This window comes from Oncorhynchus keta, chromosome 10 (assembly GCF_023373465.1).
Source record: "Oncorhynchus keta strain PuntledgeMale-10-30-2019 chromosome 10, Oket_V2, whole genome shotgun sequence".
In the NCBI taxonomy this organism is placed as follows: domain Eukaryota; kingdom Metazoa; phylum Chordata; class Actinopteri; order Salmoniformes; family Salmonidae; genus Oncorhynchus; species Oncorhynchus keta.
The window spans coordinates 40,867,932-40,888,412 of record NC_068430.1 but is presented as its reverse complement, the minus strand read 5'-3'; the positions used below and the strand labels follow the sequence as shown (position 1 = coordinate 40,888,412).

General features: G+C 42.3%; 2 protein-coding genes and 1 long non-coding RNA gene across 4 annotated transcripts in view; all 3 read right to left on the bottom strand.

Annotated features, from left to right (window-relative positions):
- LOC118388741 (transforming acidic coiled-coil-containing protein 1-like) overlaps window positions 1-9,724 on the bottom strand; it is a 41,576-nt gene extending 31,852 nt beyond the window's left edge. The window contains exon 1 of one of the 2 annotated variants that reach the window (XM_052527039.1): window positions 9,565-9,724. Coding sequence is in view for 1 of the 2 variants with exons in the window: in XM_052527038.1 (XP_052382998.1) it covers window positions 103-176 (74 nt within the window). In the remaining variant the exon portion in view is untranslated. Of the gene's footprint in view, window positions 1-102; window positions 413-9,564 lie in introns of those variants that run through there. The other variant, XM_052527038.1, reaches the window with a different exon arrangement.
- A 367-nt stretch (window positions 9,725-10,091) lies between these two features.
- Window positions 10,092-16,269, bottom strand: LOC118388186 (phospholipase DDHD2-like). Its single transcript, XM_035777002.2, has 16 exons — window positions 16,263-16,269; window positions 15,986-16,182; window positions 15,493-15,582; window positions 15,201-15,324; window positions 14,828-14,917; window positions 14,460-14,601; window positions 14,081-14,289; window positions 13,722-13,783; window positions 13,481-13,609; window positions 13,152-13,241; window positions 12,735-12,881; window positions 12,126-12,281; window positions 11,915-12,020; window positions 11,522-11,680; window positions 10,787-10,946; window positions 10,092-10,680 (listed from the first exon to the last, which is right to left on the bottom strand). The coding sequence occupies exons 1-16, from the start codon at window positions 16,267-16,269 to the stop codon at window positions 10,614-10,616; spliced, it is 1,935 nt and encodes a 644-aa protein (XP_035632895.1). The 3' UTR covers window positions 10,092-10,613.
- A 266-nt stretch (window positions 16,270-16,535) lies between these two features.
- Window positions 16,536-17,438, bottom strand: LOC118389517 (uncharacterized). The gene is made up of 3 exons (XR_004826746.2): window positions 17,200-17,438; window positions 16,814-16,894; window positions 16,536-16,688 (listed from the first exon to the last, which is right to left on the bottom strand). It is a non-coding gene; the product is annotated as an uncharacterized LOC118389517 (long non-coding RNA).
- Window positions 17,439-20,481: the final 3,043 nt, after the last annotated feature.

Genomic DNA, 20,481 nt, shown 5'->3' with positions numbered 1-20,481 from the left:
CTGAGTGAGGCCATTTTGACAAGTACTGTTATTAGACAGTTGTCAAACTGTCCATTGCTGTTACTGTAAGTACAGGTATTAGAGAACAATTACTTCACTCACATGTTACTTGTCTTCCTCTTGGTTGAGTTTGCTGCCCCTCCAGTCTTCTTCTGTTGGGACTGAGAGCCCCCCATGTTGACAGCAGCTTTCTTTACCCCTCTGAGGGAACTAGGTCTTTACCTGTCTGTCTGTAAGTCTATACAAGTGCGTGCTCCTTTTAAGTGTGCACGTGTGTGTGTGTGTGCGGGTGTGGGTCATCCCAGGTCAAGTTACCCAGCGTATTGTCCCATCCGTGTTTCTCTCACTACTGCTGCAGTGAATGACGCTGCAATGTCCATCTGAAACAGCCCTGATATCCTGCCAGGCTCTCTCTTCTGGCCCAAGCCTCCTCCCTCCCACAGACGTATTGCTCCCTCATTCCCTCCCTTTTCTTTCTTTCTTTTTCTCCCTGTCCCCTCCTCCTTCACCTCACGCACACACACGGCACACGCGCAAACACCGGGGAACAGACTGTGGTAAAACATTCGACTGGGAGTTCTTGCACACTAATACTAAATCCAGGTGGGGACAATCAAGGAAGGAGGCTAGAAGGTACAGTACGTAAACCAGGTCAAGTTTCTTCGTCGTAAAGTGATGTCATGTAGGGGTAACCCAGGTTGCGTCCTAAATGGCGCCCCATTCCCTATACTATAGTGTACTACTACTACTATAGTGTCCTATCCATATGGCTCTGTTCAAAATTAGAAGACCATATTTAAGGAATAGGGGTTCCATTTGGGACCCCAGATAGCAGGCACACAACAACTCATTAGAGCAAACAGGACTCTGCTTGATGTGACGACATGGTGTTACTTGCTCAACGGGTTGAACCAGAAGTAAGGATGGATGGTTCCATGTTTTGACTCAAATCTAAATGTCAACAGCAGTCCAGTCAGTCAAAGCATTACAGTTAGTGAGTGAACGGCATTTATTACATGGAGAAAATCGGACTTCTCTGAAATGAAAATGGATGACCCTACCTTGAGAAAAACATACAAATATATTTGACCTAAACCCTCCCTGAACGCTTGAAAAAAGATACAATAGACCCATCCCCTATACCCAAAATAATCATTAGAAACCAAGTGGATAGCAGAGGATATGTATACCGTTTACCCTCACTTCCGGGACAGACCAGAGCCTTAGATACACAGTTTTAGAAACTGTTCTCCGTCCTGTAAACATTACATGGCAACGCAGACATTTTAATAGCACACAGGGCTGCAGGCCAGAAGGTTGTGGGTTCGTAGACCACCGTGGACAAGAGCAGGGGTGGAAAGATCTCCTTTATATTATTAAAAGCATTGCATGAATCTATCATTGTATTTGCAGGTCAATCGGGGGGGGAAGCCTTTTATAAACATTTCATGCAATTCTACATAATTGTACATATTAGCAGAATATGTTTTTAATACCCCCACAAATGACCAAAATTAGAGAGATAGGCCTGTGTTCATCTTATCTTATTTCTCCAATGCTAAATCAGTGTGTATTGTTTACAAACGAAATTGTCCCTGTTTGGAAATTATTAAATCTGAGACATCATTATGAATCTGAGCATGGTACTTTCAAGAGTTAGGCCTACCTTTCCACTCCAGACAGAGTAGGCCTACCTTTCCACTCCAGACAGAGTAGGCCTACCTTTCCACTCCAGACAGAGTAGGCCTACCTTTCCACTCCAGACAGAGTAGGCCTACCTTTCCACTCCAGACAGAGTAGGCCTACCTTTCCACTCCAGACAGAGTAGGCCTACCTTTCCACTCCAGACAGAGTAGGCCTACCTTTCCACTCCAGACAGAGTAGGCCTACCTTTCCACTCCAGACAGAGTAGGCCTACCTTTCCACTCCAGACAGAGTAGGCCTACCTTTCCACTCCAGACAGAGAAGGCCTACCTTTCCACTCCAGACAGTAGGCCTACCTTTCCACTCCAGACAGAGAAGGCCTACCTTTCCACTCCAGACAGAGTAGGCCTACCTTTCCACTCCAGACAGAGAAGGCCTACCTTTCCACTCCAGACAGAGTAGGCCTACCTTTCCACTCCAGACAGAGTAGGCATACCTTTCCACTCCAGACAGTAGGACTACTTTTCCACCCCAGACAGAGTAGGCCTACCTTTCCACTCCAGACAGTATACCTACCTTTCCACTGCAGACAGTAGGCCTACCTTTCCACTACAGACAGAGTAGGCCTACCTTTCCACTCCAGACAGAGTAGACCTACCTTTCCACTCCAGACAGTAAGCCTACCTTTCCACCCCAGACAGAGTAGACCTACCTTTCCACTCCAGACAGTAAGCCTACCTTTCCACCCCAGACAGAGTAGGCCTACCTTTCCACTCCAGACAGTAAGCCTACCTTTCCACCCCAGACAGAGTAGGCCTACCAATGCAGAAAAATGCCAACTGTAACTGCTGGCTACTCTTCTTCCATGGCTTAACCCAACGAGAGGTCACAAGTGTTTCACTGAAAACTGTCTGTGTTTAAACATCTTCTGCTGAGCAGAAAGTGAATAGCTTAATCAATTGATAGTGACAGAATTAGATTACCTCCCAAGCCAAGTCATGTTTTTGTCTCCTTGGCTATAGAAGGTTGTAGCTCAGCCTCTTAATGAAAAGAAAGGAAACAACGATATCCCCATATGCATCGGAGTGACATCTTACGTGGGTATTTTACAGCTTGTTTCTAGCATAAAGCATTGTGGCCCAACGCGCTGTTATAGATCACTTTATATCATCAGATCTGTTTTATTTTCTTCACAATCTTAAGCTAACAAGGGATAGGCCTGTGCTTTTAGCCATTTCCTTAGGCCTAAGCCATACCAGCTCAATTCGAGTCTTGATTTTAACATAACAGCCCTTCACTGACATGGAGCCAGGCTATTTCAAGACTACGTGGTGGATGGAGGAATTGACCGACAAATCCATGGATATAGCACCCTATAGCCTAATGAAGACGATGAACTGAATTATACCTACTCGATTTTGCCTACTTGCAGCACCATGAGCTGTCCATTTCCTATTGATTGTGCCGTGGCTACCGCTTCAAGTTTCAGCACCGCAATGTAAGTTACTTGAATCTGGCTTATCAGTAAGGTCAGTAACTCTGATGAATAGATCATGGGCAAGAAACATGTTGTTTTTAATAAAAAATCAATTGTAGCAAGCTATCAAAGTTGACCTCTGGTCCTCCTTCTCAACTTCACGCTCCCCTTCTCAAACGGAAGAGAAAATAGGCCATAGGCTAGTCTGCGAACAAGTTCTAATCATTTCAAAGAAAATCGAAAGAAACCTTTTGACTCTTCCCCTGAACTGCCACTGTAGCCCTACACAGCACAGCTGTAAGTTAAGCAGCACACAAAAACTTTTTTGATTAGCAAGAGCAGAGCAGGCCGGGGCTCAGGGTTGGAATATCCAGTGCCTTGTGTAATGCAACCTACTTTTATTTACACCATCCCGGCAGCTATCTTAGAAATGGAACCTTGCTCTGTGCTTCTCCCAGCATGCACTTCGTAGCCTATAGGCTATGGATCATTTGATTGTGACCACACTAAATAGCCCACAGTCGCCGATATATAGCCTAATAAGCAACTCATTCTAAAACACTGAGAAATATTGAAATGTCATCAATCACAAATGACATGACCCTCCCCTGGACTAGTTTGTTTTTTAAATACCCAAACCCTTCCCCTTGATTGAAATTGAAAAAGCAATGACCCTCCCCCATTTCCCTCCATGTCCATTTCGATCCATCCCTTATCAGGGAGTGATTATCTGACCAAAATGCGTCGCATGCAATTCCTGCAATGCGATTGCGAGTTGTGGTACTTAGAACCCCGTTGGAATAGATGCTTTTCCCATCTATTTCAAATGTTCCGGTACTTTTTTTTGCACAGATATGTGCTCTTTAGCGTGAACAAAACATACGTGTTAGCATACAGTAAGACAAACGGCGCAACTTGGTGTGACAAGGAGAAGACATATGTACCACAAGATGTACTTCCTTTCTTACAGTTATGAACCCACACTGGATCAATGCCATGAATAAAACCAATACCTCATATCTGTTTGTCAAAGAACCATGGGAAAACTTTAAGGCAACGTGTTTCAGGATTCAAGCTCACACAAGCCAGCAAAAACAGGTTCAGGCTGATCACACTGACTAATCCTTTTAGTTGCTTTTAATTTACCACAGCATAATGCTTCATTCCAGATTAACAGTCTATCTGGCAGGGTTGGGCAGTCAAATCCTGTCAAACACAATCAGTTTAGAAAGTGAATGAATTCTATTCATTCATGAAGAGCCCTCGTGGGAACAATGGGTAGTGTTAATTCAATCAATTCATGAATTCATCAGTAGTTTCAAGAGTCAGAAAATACAAAACACAGGGATTGAGATTAAGGGTTGCCCTATTGCCTGAGGCAGGTGACCTGAGTGGTCACGCGAGTTGAGACTGCTCCGTGTTTGCCCCATTGGGTCTGTGATTTTTTGTTTACTGATAACAACCAAGATGAAGTAAGTCTGGTCGTCTTCCAGCTACTTTGTATTTTCGTGCAAACGATCATAATCATCGGGCAACCCAAAAATGACCTTTCAGACATTAATATCAATCCCTGAAAACATTAGCACGATTTCCTTAGCACTGTAACAACATTGCCACAATGCTGCTCCGGTGACCTGTGCATAATAACAAAGGTCAAAGTGAGGTCACTGTCACATTGTAGTCGTAAATACCAGACACCTCTCTATCACACACACACGCACACACGCACACACACACACATGCACACACACACCTAGCCATCTCTACTGTACCGATTGCATACTAAAGATGCATAGCTAGCCATTAAAGGTATAAAATCTCTGCTACAGACATACCTATCCATGTTTCCTATAGACACTACCTATCAGAGATACAGTAAGAAGAAGAACGCATCTTCATTGACCAATAATAACATCATGGTAGGAGGACTATTTGTCTGTGCAGTTCGTCCCAATACCGATGACAAAGATAGCCTTTTAGCACACGGCATGGCATTGCCACCTCGCCACCTTGCTTTCACAGAACAATTAGAATTATTTTCAAAGAAGCTCAATGATCTTCATAGATCATTGTCACGTTCAGTTACATGTTTAAGAACATCAAATCAAACACTGCTTGAAATTAATTTGCTTAAACTTTTTATCCATCCATCCATTTGAGAATCGATTTAGTGAATCGTTATTTTACTGTAATCAGTTCGGGACTGTGTTATTACATATAGCGGCATTAAACAGGTTGACAAGAAATGTCAGCAAAGACTACGTATGAATGAACAGCCTGACATCTAGTGGTAAACTAAGATAAATGGCATTGTTTTTTGGGTCTATATACAGTTATGGACACAGTCTATTTTACAATCGTTTTATTTTGTTTGTTTTTAACTCTTTTAACTTTCCTCTACCCCTCCCATATATTTATGATGTCCATCCATTTTGATTTCTATTTGTCATATCTTTCAAACTGTGCTCTTTCAAAAAAGTTCAGAACCTATGCACTTTTTTACAGACACAGTATGTTTTACATTAGTTATCTTGTTGTTATTAGCCCCAACCTTCAGCTCCGTTCAAACATTGTTGGTAGTTGTTACAGGCATGACATGATTTCCCAAGGTTTGTCATCAAGATCTTCAACATGTTAATTACGGAACGTTTTTTACACTTTATAGTGTACTTGCTTTCAGGGACGTTGACTCCCCTACTCATACAGTCGGCCTATTTGCCACGATGGAACTAATAATGACCACTAGTGTGGGTCTAGTGTGACATCATGTTAAAGGGATCCAAATCCATTCCGAACGTGTTTAAAGGTGTTATGATGGGGAGGTTACTAGGCAACCTCACACACAGACCAGACACATCTGGTGTAGGCCTACAGTACATCCTGGCCAGGGGCAGTGACAGTGCAGTCTTACTCAGCATTTCCATTGCGAGGCAGGGGACCATGAGCAATGCGTGGATGTGAAACAGCACAGTGTTGATTCAACGTCTCCCTAGCACTTCCTACTCAACAAATGATAACTCACCCACATCAGCGCAGCCAAACTGCTAGGGGAAACACTTAAAAACAACATGCTCCTGAAGTCCCTTCCACAAACCACAAGTCTATAAATGGCAGGGTCATGGTAGTCTGGGAATCTCTCCCTGTAGCTCCCTTTTCTAATACTGCCTGCTCACATATTACAATTACTATTTTATAATGCTGATCACATAATCCATTGTTATCCCCTAGTTGTTACTCAACAGGGTAGGCCTCATGAGCTCAATATAAATGGATTACATTAAATGGGATTCCTTCACCTCCCAAGATAACTTCTACATTCCAGTTCTCCAAAATGGGAACATTTGTGGGAATTTCTTTTGATTCCCAGAAACCGCAGCTTGCTTCCATTCCACATGTGAAAAAGCGGACTGGGGCTGTACCTAAAACTATTATGTGCCATCAAATCCTTACTTCCTCCAGCCATGTTTCCTCAATTCCTCTCAAAGCCCATTGGAGGAGAGGATCCCCCCTCTGACCTCCTTCAATGAGCTTTGATAGGAATTCAGAAAGAAAATGACGGAGGAAGAAAAGCTTTGGCATTTAGTAACATTTTCAGACACAGCCATATGTTGGCTGCTCCTGCCCATTTAACCCCCACTTCCTGTTCAGCTGAGCCTCAGCCTCTGCCTGGGGTGTGTCTGAGAGTGACCTCATCTTCCTTCCAGCTCTGAGGGCCTCAGAAATGCCAAAAACACTACAGCACATGATGCAATGTGAATGCAAGTTTGAGGCAACCAGTAAGCCAAAATGTATTGTTTCTATGAGTTCCTCACCCGTATTCATTCAGTCATGTAACTGAAAGAAAACACATGGAAGGAAATGAACGTTCCAGCATGCTGGTTGTCAGTTTTTGACCCTCCGTCTGAGCTGTGCTCTTTCTGGGATATACGCTGTTTTTGTGAGCGGTGAAGGAGGATTGTGTGTGTGTGTGTGTCAGTGTATGTGAGTGTGTGTGAGCGTGTGTAAGCCCTGAGTAGCACCCTGTTCACTTCAGACAGACTTTACATTGCCTTATGTATAGTGCTGTGTGTGTATGGTTGAGCCTTGCCTTGTGTTGGCTACTGGAACGTTGGTCATTGGTCAACAAGTGGAAAATCTGTGGAAAGAATTTCCTGTTGATAGACAATATCCACAATAAATTGAATGATTAATCAAACTATGTGAGAATCACATTTTGAGAAAAGCAAATACACGGTTGTGTTGTGAGTGCGTGCGTGTGCGTGTACACGCGAAAGTGAAATCCTTGACCAAAACCCAGGTTTTAGAACCCCTCTACATTGTTCAGATAGAGTGACGTTATCACTCTATCCGCCAGTCCTCTTATTAGCTCCCATACTTCAAAGAATCTCAAGCTACCTGCCCTTACATGAAGTCACCTTTCAGTCAGATGGGTTTTTCTTACTAGCAGGATTGAAACAGTGCAGCCTGGCTGTGTTAGCCTAGAATTCAATCAAATCTGTCCTGCAGAAACCTAAGCCACTGCACTCAAACATGAACTAATGGTGTTAGGTAAATAATGGGTTGCCCCCACAGAAATCTGGTTCAGACTTTTTCATTTCACAGCCTTCCCTTTTCATCCAAATAAAGGAAAGCATTTCAAGTGTGTTTAATTAGAGCAGGGATGAATTATCCCGTGGTTGAATAAGACTTACATAAACACAATACAAACACGTGTTAGAAAAGTCGAAAACAACAGGCTTACGGGCATGAAAAAGTACAAACTAGCAGTGCTCACACATGATCCACGACACCGGCTGTGGTGTCAGCTCAGCTAGTTGTTTCCAGAGTTAAAGAGCTTATAACATAGCCAGACTCTCACACTGTAAGAGTGAAAGAAAGTCATTAAAAGGATAAATGCTTGAATAGTAATCCTCCCTTGCCAGAACCCCCATCTAGACAGTTAATGCAGAGTTTTGGAAAATTAGGATTTGCATTTGATTCAAGCAGAATGGACAGGCTACAAAAAGAAGAATGATTCAGTGGGAGACATATTTTGCTCTCATTGAGGCTCATTCCTCGGGGACTACTGATAACCTATATATTATAGAAATAACAAGATATTTGCATGTGAAAATGTAACGTGATGCATTTGCTCCATTGATTCCCCTATGTGGTTGCACTTTACTTGAACCTATGTTATATGGGCTACAAAAGAACTGTTATAATCATGACACAACAAATGAACAGTCATGACTGGCCAACTTGTGTGATCTTATGCTAACTGACTTTACATGGTCATAATAGCCTACTTTCAATAAAACACAACTATATATCCAACAAGAAACTACAGGGCCTGTGTGAGTCCATGTATGATTCATAGGAAACTTGAACAGATGAGACTATGGTTTCAAATCACGTTTTAAAAATGAATTGCTCTCATGGAACGTTACTCTATAAGTGGATATTGCGATTAACGTAAACTCACCCCATTCCGTACAAATGATGCAACCGCAACATTCAAACGAGGCTACAAAGAAAAGTGTAGCGACTGTGTTGACTTCAAAATCGGGGGTGTGAACTAGGTTTCTATTCAAGCGTTGATCGACATGGTAATGGCTCTATAGTATTGGAGAAAAGTTGAAAAAACGGACCCTCCGTTACATCTTGACGTGTCATGTCGTAACGTACAGCACGCATAAAGAAACTATCTCTGTCTTACAATCTCTCTCCACCAGGTGTGACACTTCTCTCATCCTTTAAAAACAAGAAATGGACAGTGACAGGGGTAAGGGGGGGATACCTAGTCATTTTTTGCGTCATCACTGCAAGCGATCATCATTCTACAAGCTGCTGTTTACTTCTAAGGTCACTTTAGCATCCTCAAATTCGACACAAACCTTTAAATAGGTATGTAATGACACATTATATAAACTCTTTATAGTGTTTTATTTACATTTTAGAGGCGATAAGGTGATAAGTTGGACAGATCGAGTGAAAAAAAGCAATTTTCACCACCCGCAATTTTTAAAAAGACCGGATGGGGCTCATTGCCTGCTTGAATTATGCAGAAACGGGCAGCGTTTAGGTCATGTAATTGATTCTGTTGGAAAGTGGAGAAATTGTGCTTTACAATGCTATTGACATTACAGTTGATCTGGAAGTATTACGTTTTTGGGGCGCTAAAATAAGGGCAATTGTACGGACCAAGGCGATGTACGAGTTTACGTTATAGCCTAGTCTTTGGTGTTAAATAACTTTTAAAGCAAAATTATACTTCAAAATGTAATATAATTAATATTCTAAATGTGTTATGTGAGCTTACATTTTAGTAGATACCATCACGATACATAACACAACGGTATCACTATCGATCTAACAGTATAGCGCGTTACATTTTTACAGGCAAAAACAGTCAACACAGAGCTGGCGATTATAGCCAGTAGTCCAAAAGTTATATGTCCTACCTTTCCAGTGAATTTACCGGATAAATCCGCAACCCAACTTTCAAGAGACGTCAAAGATGGTGTTATGAAGTTATTTTCTTCACTATGAAAACGTTCCTTGCAAAGCACGATGTGATGGGCAGTCCAATGTCCCAACGCGTTCTTCAAAGAGAACTGCCCTGTGGCGTATATTCCACGCGGTGGGTGACGCGGATAAATGGGAAATTAACTTTCTGGCGGCTATGTGCCAGGAATGTGACTTAAAGACACAGTCGGTTTATGTAAGACATGAATCTTACAGATAGGAACACAATGAGTGGTCACCTCTCTTTGGAGAACAAGGCTAAATAGGCAACAGTGTGGCATGGAGTCTACAGTAGCTATTAGATAATCCTATTGGCTGCAGAAAACAGTCAAATCCTTGCAGGATTTATTTCTGTTGTTCATAATTTGCTGAAAGTAAACAGACACACACACACACACACGTGCTAAATTGCAACTAGGACATGGTCCAGCAAAAAGTGGGAATAAGCAGAATAGCAGCTTTAATTAAAAGTTGGTCACAGTTTCCATATTTGTAAACAAATTAGAACAAGCCCATAATCCTACAGTACATTTTAAATGCATTCTTATGCAAACAGTGCATTAGGTAAAAATAACAGTTTCTGTAAATTTGCCATCTCCAGATCAAATCACAATTCAGATTAAAAATCACCATTTATTCAAAGTGCATTTACCAGAAGCCTCAATACACTTGACAGAAAAATAAATACAAATGAAGCCATAAAAATGTGATGCATCCAGAGTCTCCTCTAGTAGATACACAACTCAAAAGATCCATTCTTTACATCAGGGATGGGCAACTCCACTCCTCCTGGGCCTGATCGGCCTCACACTTTTTCTCCATCCCTAGCAAACACAGCTGACTAATCAAATCGCATTCTAAACCGAATATCATGATTCGGTGTTTATTGGAGTCAGGTGTGTTAGCTGGGGCAAAACTGTGACACTGATCAGGCCCTCGAGAACTGGAATTGCCCACCCCTGCTTTACATGGACATTTGGAGAAGCTAGAGAAGGATTCCCTTCCCCTCATAGATTTCTCTCAAAAGCAGCAACACGGTATCCTCAGAATCCCTGAAACACACAAGAAAACATGAGATACTGCAGAAAGCTAAAGAAAACATGTAAGCTTGTTCAATACAGCATGAGTCAGAGTCAACACTAGCTCAGTTGTTATTACCAGTAGCAGAGATGGCTCTGGATGGCAAACAGATACTCATTGAAGCTCTCTAGGGGTTTCTCTTGAAGGACGTAATCAAACCGACGTCCACCATTCAACATTCCAAAACTGATATTCTTCATCTCTGTAGGTGAGACGGTACCGTTTTGGGCCCTACTACCTGGAAAAGAGTATTGATGGAACATTCCGCTAACACAGTTCAAATGTTATTGTCTCCTTTTTGTCTTTAGGACAGCTGTTTTTAGTCAAGACTTTCGTGTTTTTAACGTAATATGTAATTGTTGTGCTGTATGTGTGTTTATAGTTTTGTTTAACATTGTGTTAGTGTATGTAAGTTGTTTTGTCTGAAACATTGTTCCCCCTGCTGCTATTGGACCAGGTCTCTCTTGGAAAAGAGATGTTATCTCAATGAGAAAAACCTGTATTAATAAAAGGTCAAATAAAAAATAAAGGGACATTTGGTAACATGATAATACACATAGTACATACAAAAAACATGTCACATAAAGGACAAATTACACCGAAAAAATAATAATATAACATTAAGTTGCTTTTAAAGGCCTACCTGTTTAGTAATGCTGTAATTACTAGAGTAACAACAGTGGAATTTGTTTTAGGGAATATGAAGAACAAAGTAATGCATGTATGGAAAACCATTGCACATGGTTCCTAATAAATGAGTGAATAGATTAATGAGCGAACTAAAGTAATAAATAAATGAGACCAGTCTCTCACCTTCTGACTCCTGAGGTGGCAGTGCAGCTGTGGTTCCTACACTGGCCACTGGGGGCAGTGTGTTGACTGGTAGCGTGGTGAGGGTTTGCCACACATCACGCAGAGTACTGATGGAGAGCAGCAGATCTGAGCTGACTCGCTTCAAGCTGTCTTTCAGCTCTGGGGGACACAATGTCAACACAGGGTCACTGCATGGGAGCACAAGGTGAATGAAAGTTTCCACACGCTCATTGGATAGCAACGATGTAGGTCAGTGTTTTAAATGATCAGGCAGGTCAGAGCTTTAGTAATGCTCGCTTAGGGTCTTAACAAAAAGCTCATGACATGTGGGGCTACCATATCTTGAAATGTTTCTGTAATGTTCAGATCAAAGCTTCACGCCTCAGGTCTCACCGAGATGCATCCTCTTCCTGCCCTTGTGATGTGGGATTAGCATTGGGGGCAGGTCCACCCCTGGAGTCACCACCATGGGCTCAATCCTGAAGGCCACCGGGTCAAACTGCAAGGAGGAAAAACACATTGTCAGGTCATTATGAATATTCATGGCTTTGATTGACTTTAGCTCCAATAAGCATTTTTACTAACATATGATCCATAAACATACTGGATGGAAGATGTTGTAGAAGCTCTTGCAGGTGGGGAGGCTGTATTTGGGGTCGATCCTCTTCAGGCCGCGCACCGTTAGGAACATCCCTATAGGAGAACCCAAGGCAAAGAAGGCCTGCGGCTGGAAGGCCAGCTGAGGGTACACAATGGACACCTGGGCAGGAAGGGCAGGGGTACATGATTAATACTAATTCAGTATGCTCCATGTATAAATTCTGATATATTTCTTCACTTTCTGGAACTAAGCATGGATATCAAAACTCACCAACATTTTAACATTTTATTTAATTCATTTAGATTTTCAGTTGTAATAACTGCATCAAGACATTCTATTAAATATATTCTCTTTAATCCATAATTTGGCTTAGAGTGCTGTTTTTGTGTTGTTTGATGTTTAAATCATCTGTTCACTGGGTTTTGTACACAAAATAATGTATACTTTTTAGCCAGTAATTCTGAAAGTTGTGCTCACCATAAGAGGTCCCCAAAAATTGTGTACTACTTCACAAATGTGCAGATATGTGCACCATGGCATTGCTCTCTCTCGCTCCACTGTATGTGCATGTGTACATGTTACAGTATGCAGTCACTGTTGTTGTTTGTTTACCTGGCCAATGCCAATGTCAAAGTACTTGTAATCCACTGGGCTGGTGGAGGGGGCGTCTGAGAGGAGCGTTGGTTGTTCTTGGACCTGGGAATACACACCTGGAATGCCAGGAACTGGCTGGGACGTTCCTGTCCTGGATTGCTGCTTCTGGGCCGAAGGATGGATGTATAGATTAGATAGCTCCAATAACAATCTAAACCATATAACTTCATCAGGCTGCTGGTTCCAGCTTTGCAGCCCATTTACAAACAGTTAGGATGGAATATCGTCAGGGTTAAGACTACAGACGGATAGGAAGCTACGCACAATAGATCCAATAGACTGGAATGTCAGATCAAAGAAGCTTGGGGAAAATTTCACATGATGGCTATGTTTGACAATGAAGGGTACCATTTGGAAGTGGATAGGATTTCATACCTCTCTCCATCTCTTCAACAAGCACATGATCTTCTTGCGAGGCCCCAAGGGTATTCCCAAGTCCTTCAAGTCTGTCTCCGAACAGAGAGTCTAGTCAATAGACAGAGGACACACAGTTAGAAAGTCACAGACACACACACACACACACACACACACAACACACACACACACACACACACACACACACACACACACACACACACACACACACACACACACACACACACACACACACACACACACACACACACACACACACACACACACACACACACACACACACACACACACACACACACACACACACACACACACACACACACACTTACCAGTGATTCTAAGTCCATTTGCTCCTTTGTAAGCATTTGGAAAAACTTGCCCAATCCGAAATTCCTAAGTGTTTCCTCAAAGCTCTCAAAGTTAATGGAGGTTGCTTTACTTGGGCTGCTGACGCTACTCTGAAGCAGAAGAAATATAGGATCAACATTGAGCTAATCAGAATAAAAATGCTGGTGGTTGTGGCCATGGCCAAAATGTAGCTGTACATTTTGTCAGTTGCCTACTACTTACTATCTTTTCATCTGTGTTATGTATTTCTTGATTTGTCAGAAGGTCAAAGAGGATCAGAGAACCTAGAAAAGTCATATTAATAAAGAATATGAATTACTATAATGGTTATTAATACTACACTCCTAGAAAAAAAGGTACTATCTGGAACCAAAAAGGGTTCTTCAGCTCTCCCCATAGGAGAACCCTTTGAAGAACCCTTTTTGGTTCCAGGTAGAACCCTTTACAGAGGGTTCTACACATATCCCAAAAGAGTTCTACCTGGTAACCAAAAAGGGTTCCCCTATGGGGACAGCTGAAGAGTGCAGTTTTTCCTCATAAAGTCAGAAGAAAAAGTTAGGAGAGGTCTATGAGGTACTGACCCAGACTGTGTCCAGTCAGTGACACTGCACCAGTGAATTGTGGGTGGCGCTGAAGGAATATGTGGTGGAGGCGGTTGATCTCTGAGGCCACGGTGTCTATGATGGTCTTGCAGTAGATGGGGCTGTTGTAGAAGAACAGGTCCAGCACCGTGCCGTTGCTGAACTGACGCAGACGACTGATGCTGGGCAGTGTGATCCTCTGGATATCCCTGTTGGTAAGAGGAAGTTAAGAATGATTGTATTAGTGTGTGTGTTTGTGTGCGTGCCATTATTTTGTGTGAGAAACCAGAAAACCCAGATAACAGACGATTTAAACAACAAACACAACAACACAAAAACAGCACTCAAAGCCAAATGATGGAACAGTCCAAGGCCTTACTCATCCACCCCAGTGGCGTCCCCATGCAGCACCCGGTGCCAGTTGATAGGAATGAACTCCACGCGGCCCATGTGGGTGCCATCTTGGCTCTGCTTGAAGTGACTGCTCAGCAGGCTGAGTGAAGCATCGCGGAAATCATTCACTACAGGCGGTAGAGAGTGCTTTAGTATGTTTATGATATGCTTTGGCATGTTGGTACAGTTAACTGGTAGGCCTTTTGTTTCAAGTAATATGGTCATCTTAACCTATCAAGTCTGCATTAATCAATGTATGGGAATGTCTGTGAGAAAAAAAATGAATTGTGAAAATGGGAAAAAGCAGAGTGCAGGTAAAGTTTTAGAGGTAGGGGTCAAAGGTTATACACACACCACATTCAACGACCCCACGCAGCTGGATGTCACAGGCCGGTCCAACGCCATGTACCATGAAGACAAGGTGGTCGACTTGGTAAGGCTCTCCTGAATGACCAACAACACAAATAGGGTCTACTGTGTAAGGAATTGTAATTTGGTGTAATTTGGTGTCCATGTGCACCAACGTGCACATGGTCCAATGCATTGGATGCTCCACAACTTGAGTTCTCTGTAAACAATGCAATATCCATTGTTCAGGCCAATTCCCAGTACTGTTTGCATGAAACACAAATAGAAGTACAGTACAGGTGTGACAACCTCACACACACAGAGGTGTAGAAATCAAAGCCCATTGTGAAGATGTAGGCCTATACATTTGTGGGCTTACCTTCAGGTATCTCTATTGAAATACCCTCCAGCCCCCTTTTGACGGTCCTGGGTCGACTTTGCTCAGAGGCAGAGGGGAAGCTCATCCAGTACTTCGAGGGGATTGTCTGTTGCTGTGTCATAAGCTAATGGAGACAGAGCAAGGAATAGAAACTTTGTTGCATTTCATTTTACAGTCCAATATTTGCATCTCTACAGACAAACCATGCAGGTACTAGTGACAGTAAGATAGTGTCACTAAGATATACTGTGCTTCTGTACATGTCAGTTATGGATGGGAGAGGGGGTCATACCATACGGCTGTGCAACACCACCGTTTCTCCAGTAGGGAATTCTAACTTCCTCGTCCAGTCATTCAGCGTCACTGATATCATGTAAGCCTCCTGTGAATACAGTGATACAAATGTAACGGACCCTGGTCTCCTGCACTCCAGGCATTAGCCCCGGGAGGTAACACAAGTATTGGGTTATGTGGTTGACCAAGGTTCAAACCCGGTCAGTCATACTGTATATGTTATTGACAATATTACCAAGCTTTGATTGACAGATTAACAAGGTCATTACCAATCCGCAGTATACCCCTTTCAGACGGTAGAAAGAAGTAAATACTGGCCCCGCAAAACTATGGTACAAAGATAAACACCAAGGTATCAAGGTAGATATTGTATCAATTTGTAATGATTGGCATTTGTGTGTGTCCGATATGGCACCTATATAGTGCACTTCTATTGTTCAGGCCCTGTATACTATATAGGGAACACGTTGTTGTTTCAGACTGTGTCCTACCTCCAGAATGAGACTGGTGTGCTCTGGGTAAGGGGTGTAGGAGATATCCTTGTCTCCTTTGTGGAACCAGGAGCAGCGCCTGACCTCCGAGGGGGGCTGCTCCCAGTACACCGCGTAACGCCGCCTCTCCTTCAGCCTCACATCGAAACGCCTACCCTCTGTGGCTACCACAATCTCCTCCACCCCACGGGTCTCCCCTGTTAGGAGCAAACCCACAATTATGATATGGTTATAGTCATCTTTATCATTGCTACTATCATCAGGGATCACTCATTACATCCCATGTCTGATTGAACAGCACAGCCCAAATGAACAAAACCATAACACTCCACATTACAGCAAAAGTTGTAATTCCATAGTATGGTAACAAGTTATAATTAATAACAATGAAAACATTACTTGCCTAGATAGTCCTTAATTTCAGTGTAACTATATTCTTGTTTCGGGGTAATACATCCCACATAATACGGTGCTATAGTACGAAGGGGCAACAATACAATAACTATTTGTATTATTTGTAAAAGTAAGATGAATTGTCTCATGCCATGTTTGTGTGCCTCTTCCAGCCTTGGTGAGTCCTCCTTGCTGAAAGGAAACCAGGAGTCTTTACAGTCCACTTGCTGCTCGCAGTGGAACCAATGGTGCACCACCGGCTCATATACACCTTCTATCATACTGTTCATGGCAGCTAGATAAAGAGAAGCTAGGAAAAAGTGGAAGTGATTAGAACAGAACAGAATTCTTAGATTTTCTCTATAGGGAACATTCATATGTGTCGTCTGCTTTTAAATCAAATAAATATAGAAAGAGATAAAGAGAGAAGCTCACCTACTGTCTGGCTACTGTATGAGGATGGAGGGGTAAATTGAGAGGCTCGGGTTGATCACCCAGGCAGCTTTAACGGACCACCTGGGAGGCACAAACAGCATTTCTAATATTTACACATTCATCTGATGCTAAGTTTCAGGGAAGATATCATTGTTTTAGATGCTAGCTAAGAGCTGGCAATTGGATATTTTGTATCCTTGAAATACAAGAAACATAGCAAGCACATGTTTCTGTCCTATCCGTGGATAGACGGTGCTGAGTAAAAACATACCATCTCTTAACATACTGGGAATGTTTGCTAGGAGTGAATATCGTGAATTCCTCTCATACTATTGAAACTCACATTCTTTAAAAGTAGAGAGCTGGCATCAGAAATAGCTACATACCTTCAATGTACAGCTAATGTTATAGTATGGGACTCCATCAAATATGGCGGTTCCTCCTGAGTGGATCTCTCTGTTGAAAGTTTCAAATAGACGTCCTTGGAATATATCCAAATCCAAAAGCATTTAGATATTTTTGAAGGCAACAACAAAAACAGCACAGTTTGTTAAGTTTTCCAACAAGGGGGAATGTCCTCTGATTGACTTCACACTTTGCAAGCTTGTCTCAACACTCATGTGTTCTGAATGACTTCACTGGTTTAGTGACTCAGAGTGGGATCAAAGGTCAATTACAATCACGATGAAGAGGTGTGGGGAAATAGCAACACAACAGTAGGCCTGTAGGCTATAATCACAGAAGAGAGAAAGTACCCAAATCTCTCTAACAATCGTGTTTTAACTCATTAATAATAATTTGCTAATTTGGTTCCAAGCTTAGAGTGGGGAATGGAAACACATGCAAAGTTTTACATGACTATCGCTTTATCACATAAAGATAAGCATTAATGTCCGTCTTTGACACTTTAACTTCAGTCAGTCCACATCTACACGGTAGTCAAATCTAAATCAGATGTACAACACACATGTTGGAGTAAAGTGTAAAAGGTGCTTGCCAACTGAATGGTCCTGGTCATTTCAGACAAGGGGTCAGTGGGTTCTGCTTTCCATTAATCATCTCTTACAAAGGACAATGTTCCACCTGTGTGGCATACTGTGCATAGACATGAAATCACCAGATCAGAAACATTGATATTATTTAGCATCTAGAAATGCAACCCTGTCTTTACCTCTTGCAATAGACTGCACAGATTAAGTTAGGAGAGTGGGCTACTTGTTGTTGATGGTTAGGGGTGAGACCATATAGTCTTTGTTGACTTGCAGTCTCTCCCCTCCTATAGACAACTTAAGGCAATAAACAATTTCACAAATTATTGACATTTTCAAGAACTAAGATAAGTTTGCTTTTACATGAAAAGCTCATATCTACTTACTGATAGCCCATGGACATGTCTAAGAGAATGTTTATGTTTGTGCATTTCTTTTAAACATCCTGAAAAGCCGACACGGAGTTGTCTGGTCTCTTCAACCAACGCCGCATCAATAACATTGTACGGATTGTAATTCCTAATGAATACATACGAAACGAAATATCATACTGTAATGAAACAGCAGGGAGCAGGTCTCGAACCATCGACCTCTGAGCCCGAGTTCCGGCGCGCTATCCACTGTGCCGCAAAAGCATGCTCGTGTGGCAGAGTCGATTTCCGCGCTTATAAACCCAGGGTCGTTACACTACTCCCTCCTTTCAAAGAGCGCGTCCTCGCACTAGATTGCGACTCTACGTTTTACAGGAACGCGCTCACCGGCCAAGCACACGCACTGTCGTGGATGCAAATCTACCCTTGATCATGACTCTCAGTTCCATTACATTACACATAAGAGTAATTGGAAGAAGACATAGCTTTTGAGATAGGGGTATCTGTTGCTGACAATTGATTTATGCCATAGAATGAGTTGGTGTTTCTGTACTGTGAGGTACCATGGAGATAAGAGCCTTGACTTAGGGTCCAAACTCTGTACAATAAGAACAGTCTTCATAGCAAATGCTGTCTGGCTGGAGGATACTCATTTCTCAAATACCAAGTCTCCCCTGTGACCCATTCCACACATCTGTTTATCATGTAGACTACGGGAGTGTGTCTTTGCCATATAAAATATCTTTGTATTCTTTGTGTCTGGGCCCTCAACCCAACAGTCAATAGTGTTGTATCAACCAGGCATCGTTATTGCAGAGCACTCACATCATTAATTTGTGTGTGTGGCGTGAACTGCTTTCCTTATTAATAAGGTTTGCATAAAGTAATATCCTGATTGGTGATTGATCCTGTCTCTACTCATTATTGATTAGAATTTCCACGTTTTGTTGGAACAAAAATCTCAAATTTGGACTCATCAGACCAAAGGACAGATTTCCACCGGTCTAATGTCCATTGCTCGTGTTTCTTGTCCCAAGCAAGTCTCTTCTTATTATTGGTGTTCTTCGGGAGTTGTTTCTTTGCAACAGTCTGCTCTGAAAAGTTGATGTTGAGATGTCTGTTACTTGAAATCTGTGAAGCATTCATTTGGGCGGCACTTAATTGTCGATTTCTGGGGCTGGGAACTCTAATGAACTTATACTTTGCAGCAGAGGTAACTCTGGGTCTTCCTTTCCTGTGGCGGTCCTCATGAGAACCAGTTTCATCATTGCGCTTGATGGTTTTTGCGACCGCACTTGAAGAAATGTTCAAATTTCAAAAACAATTCCCGATTGACTGACCTTCATGTCTTAAGTAATAGAGGACTAACCTTTCCATAATATCGACTTGGTCTTTTACAAAATCTTCTGTATACCCCCCTACCTGGTCACAACAAGCAACACCCACCCATAGCACCAGTGCACCTAGAAAAATTAAGGATTTAAACTTGTATCTCTATTTTTCATTGTGCTCCTAAATTTCTTTGTGAGTGCCTACATTTTTTATCGTAGGTGCTCCTTGTTTAATTTAAAAAATATATATATTTTTTAAAAGTAAAAAGTCAACGTAGAGCCCTGTTTTGGTTGTCTACTTCTTATTGGTTATGCATGTTTAATTTATTTTTATGTTTTATTCCAATATATTCATTAGTATATTTGGATACATTTGCATTTACAATGCCAATCTGACAATATTGGACTAATAATTGACATGTTTTTGTTAGGGATCCTATGTATTGTCCAAAAGGCCCAACTGTGCCACTCTCCCATCCACGGCACGCATTCGCTACCTATCAGATGTCTCTAACTACACTGCCCTACAATCACACGCTCCCAGGCTCATTTTATACGGATGTACCTCAAACTACCCGTGGCGCCATGGCTGCGTTCCAGTTCGCATTCTTCATGAGTCCTGCGCAAGGTTCAAGGAAGTTAAGGCCTCTCTAGCTGAAACTTCCCCGTCCCCAGCAGAGAATAGAGTCCCAGTCCCCACTGCCACATCCTCGCAGGCTGCCCCTACTCCAAACATTCCCCAGACTGAGTGGTAGCGCCTAAATCAATTGGGCAGAGAGTAGCGGACGAACTAAAGCACTACTATCATGGATGTCGGTTGCTTGGGATTGACACGAACATCGCAAGGAGGATGGTGTGGAGGTTACAACACGGCCAACCACTCACGAGGAGAGAGCGCAGAAAGGTAAGGCAACTTAATCCACAGGTACCTTCTATGCACACCTCTGTATTGATACTCATGGAAAGGTTAGAGAATT

Bases quoted from the DNA above. Each gene is read 5' to 3' on its own strand.
- LOC118388186 (XM_035777002.2), bottom strand. The intron at 14,290-14,459 runs GTAAGGCCTTGG...TCTTACCAACAG, and splicing joins GACGCCACTGGGGTGGATGA to GGATATCCAGAGGATCACAC. The intron at 12,882-13,151 runs GTATGAAATCCT...CCTTCGGCCCAG, and splicing joins TGTTGAAGAGATGGAGAGAG to AAGCAGCAATCCAGGACAGG.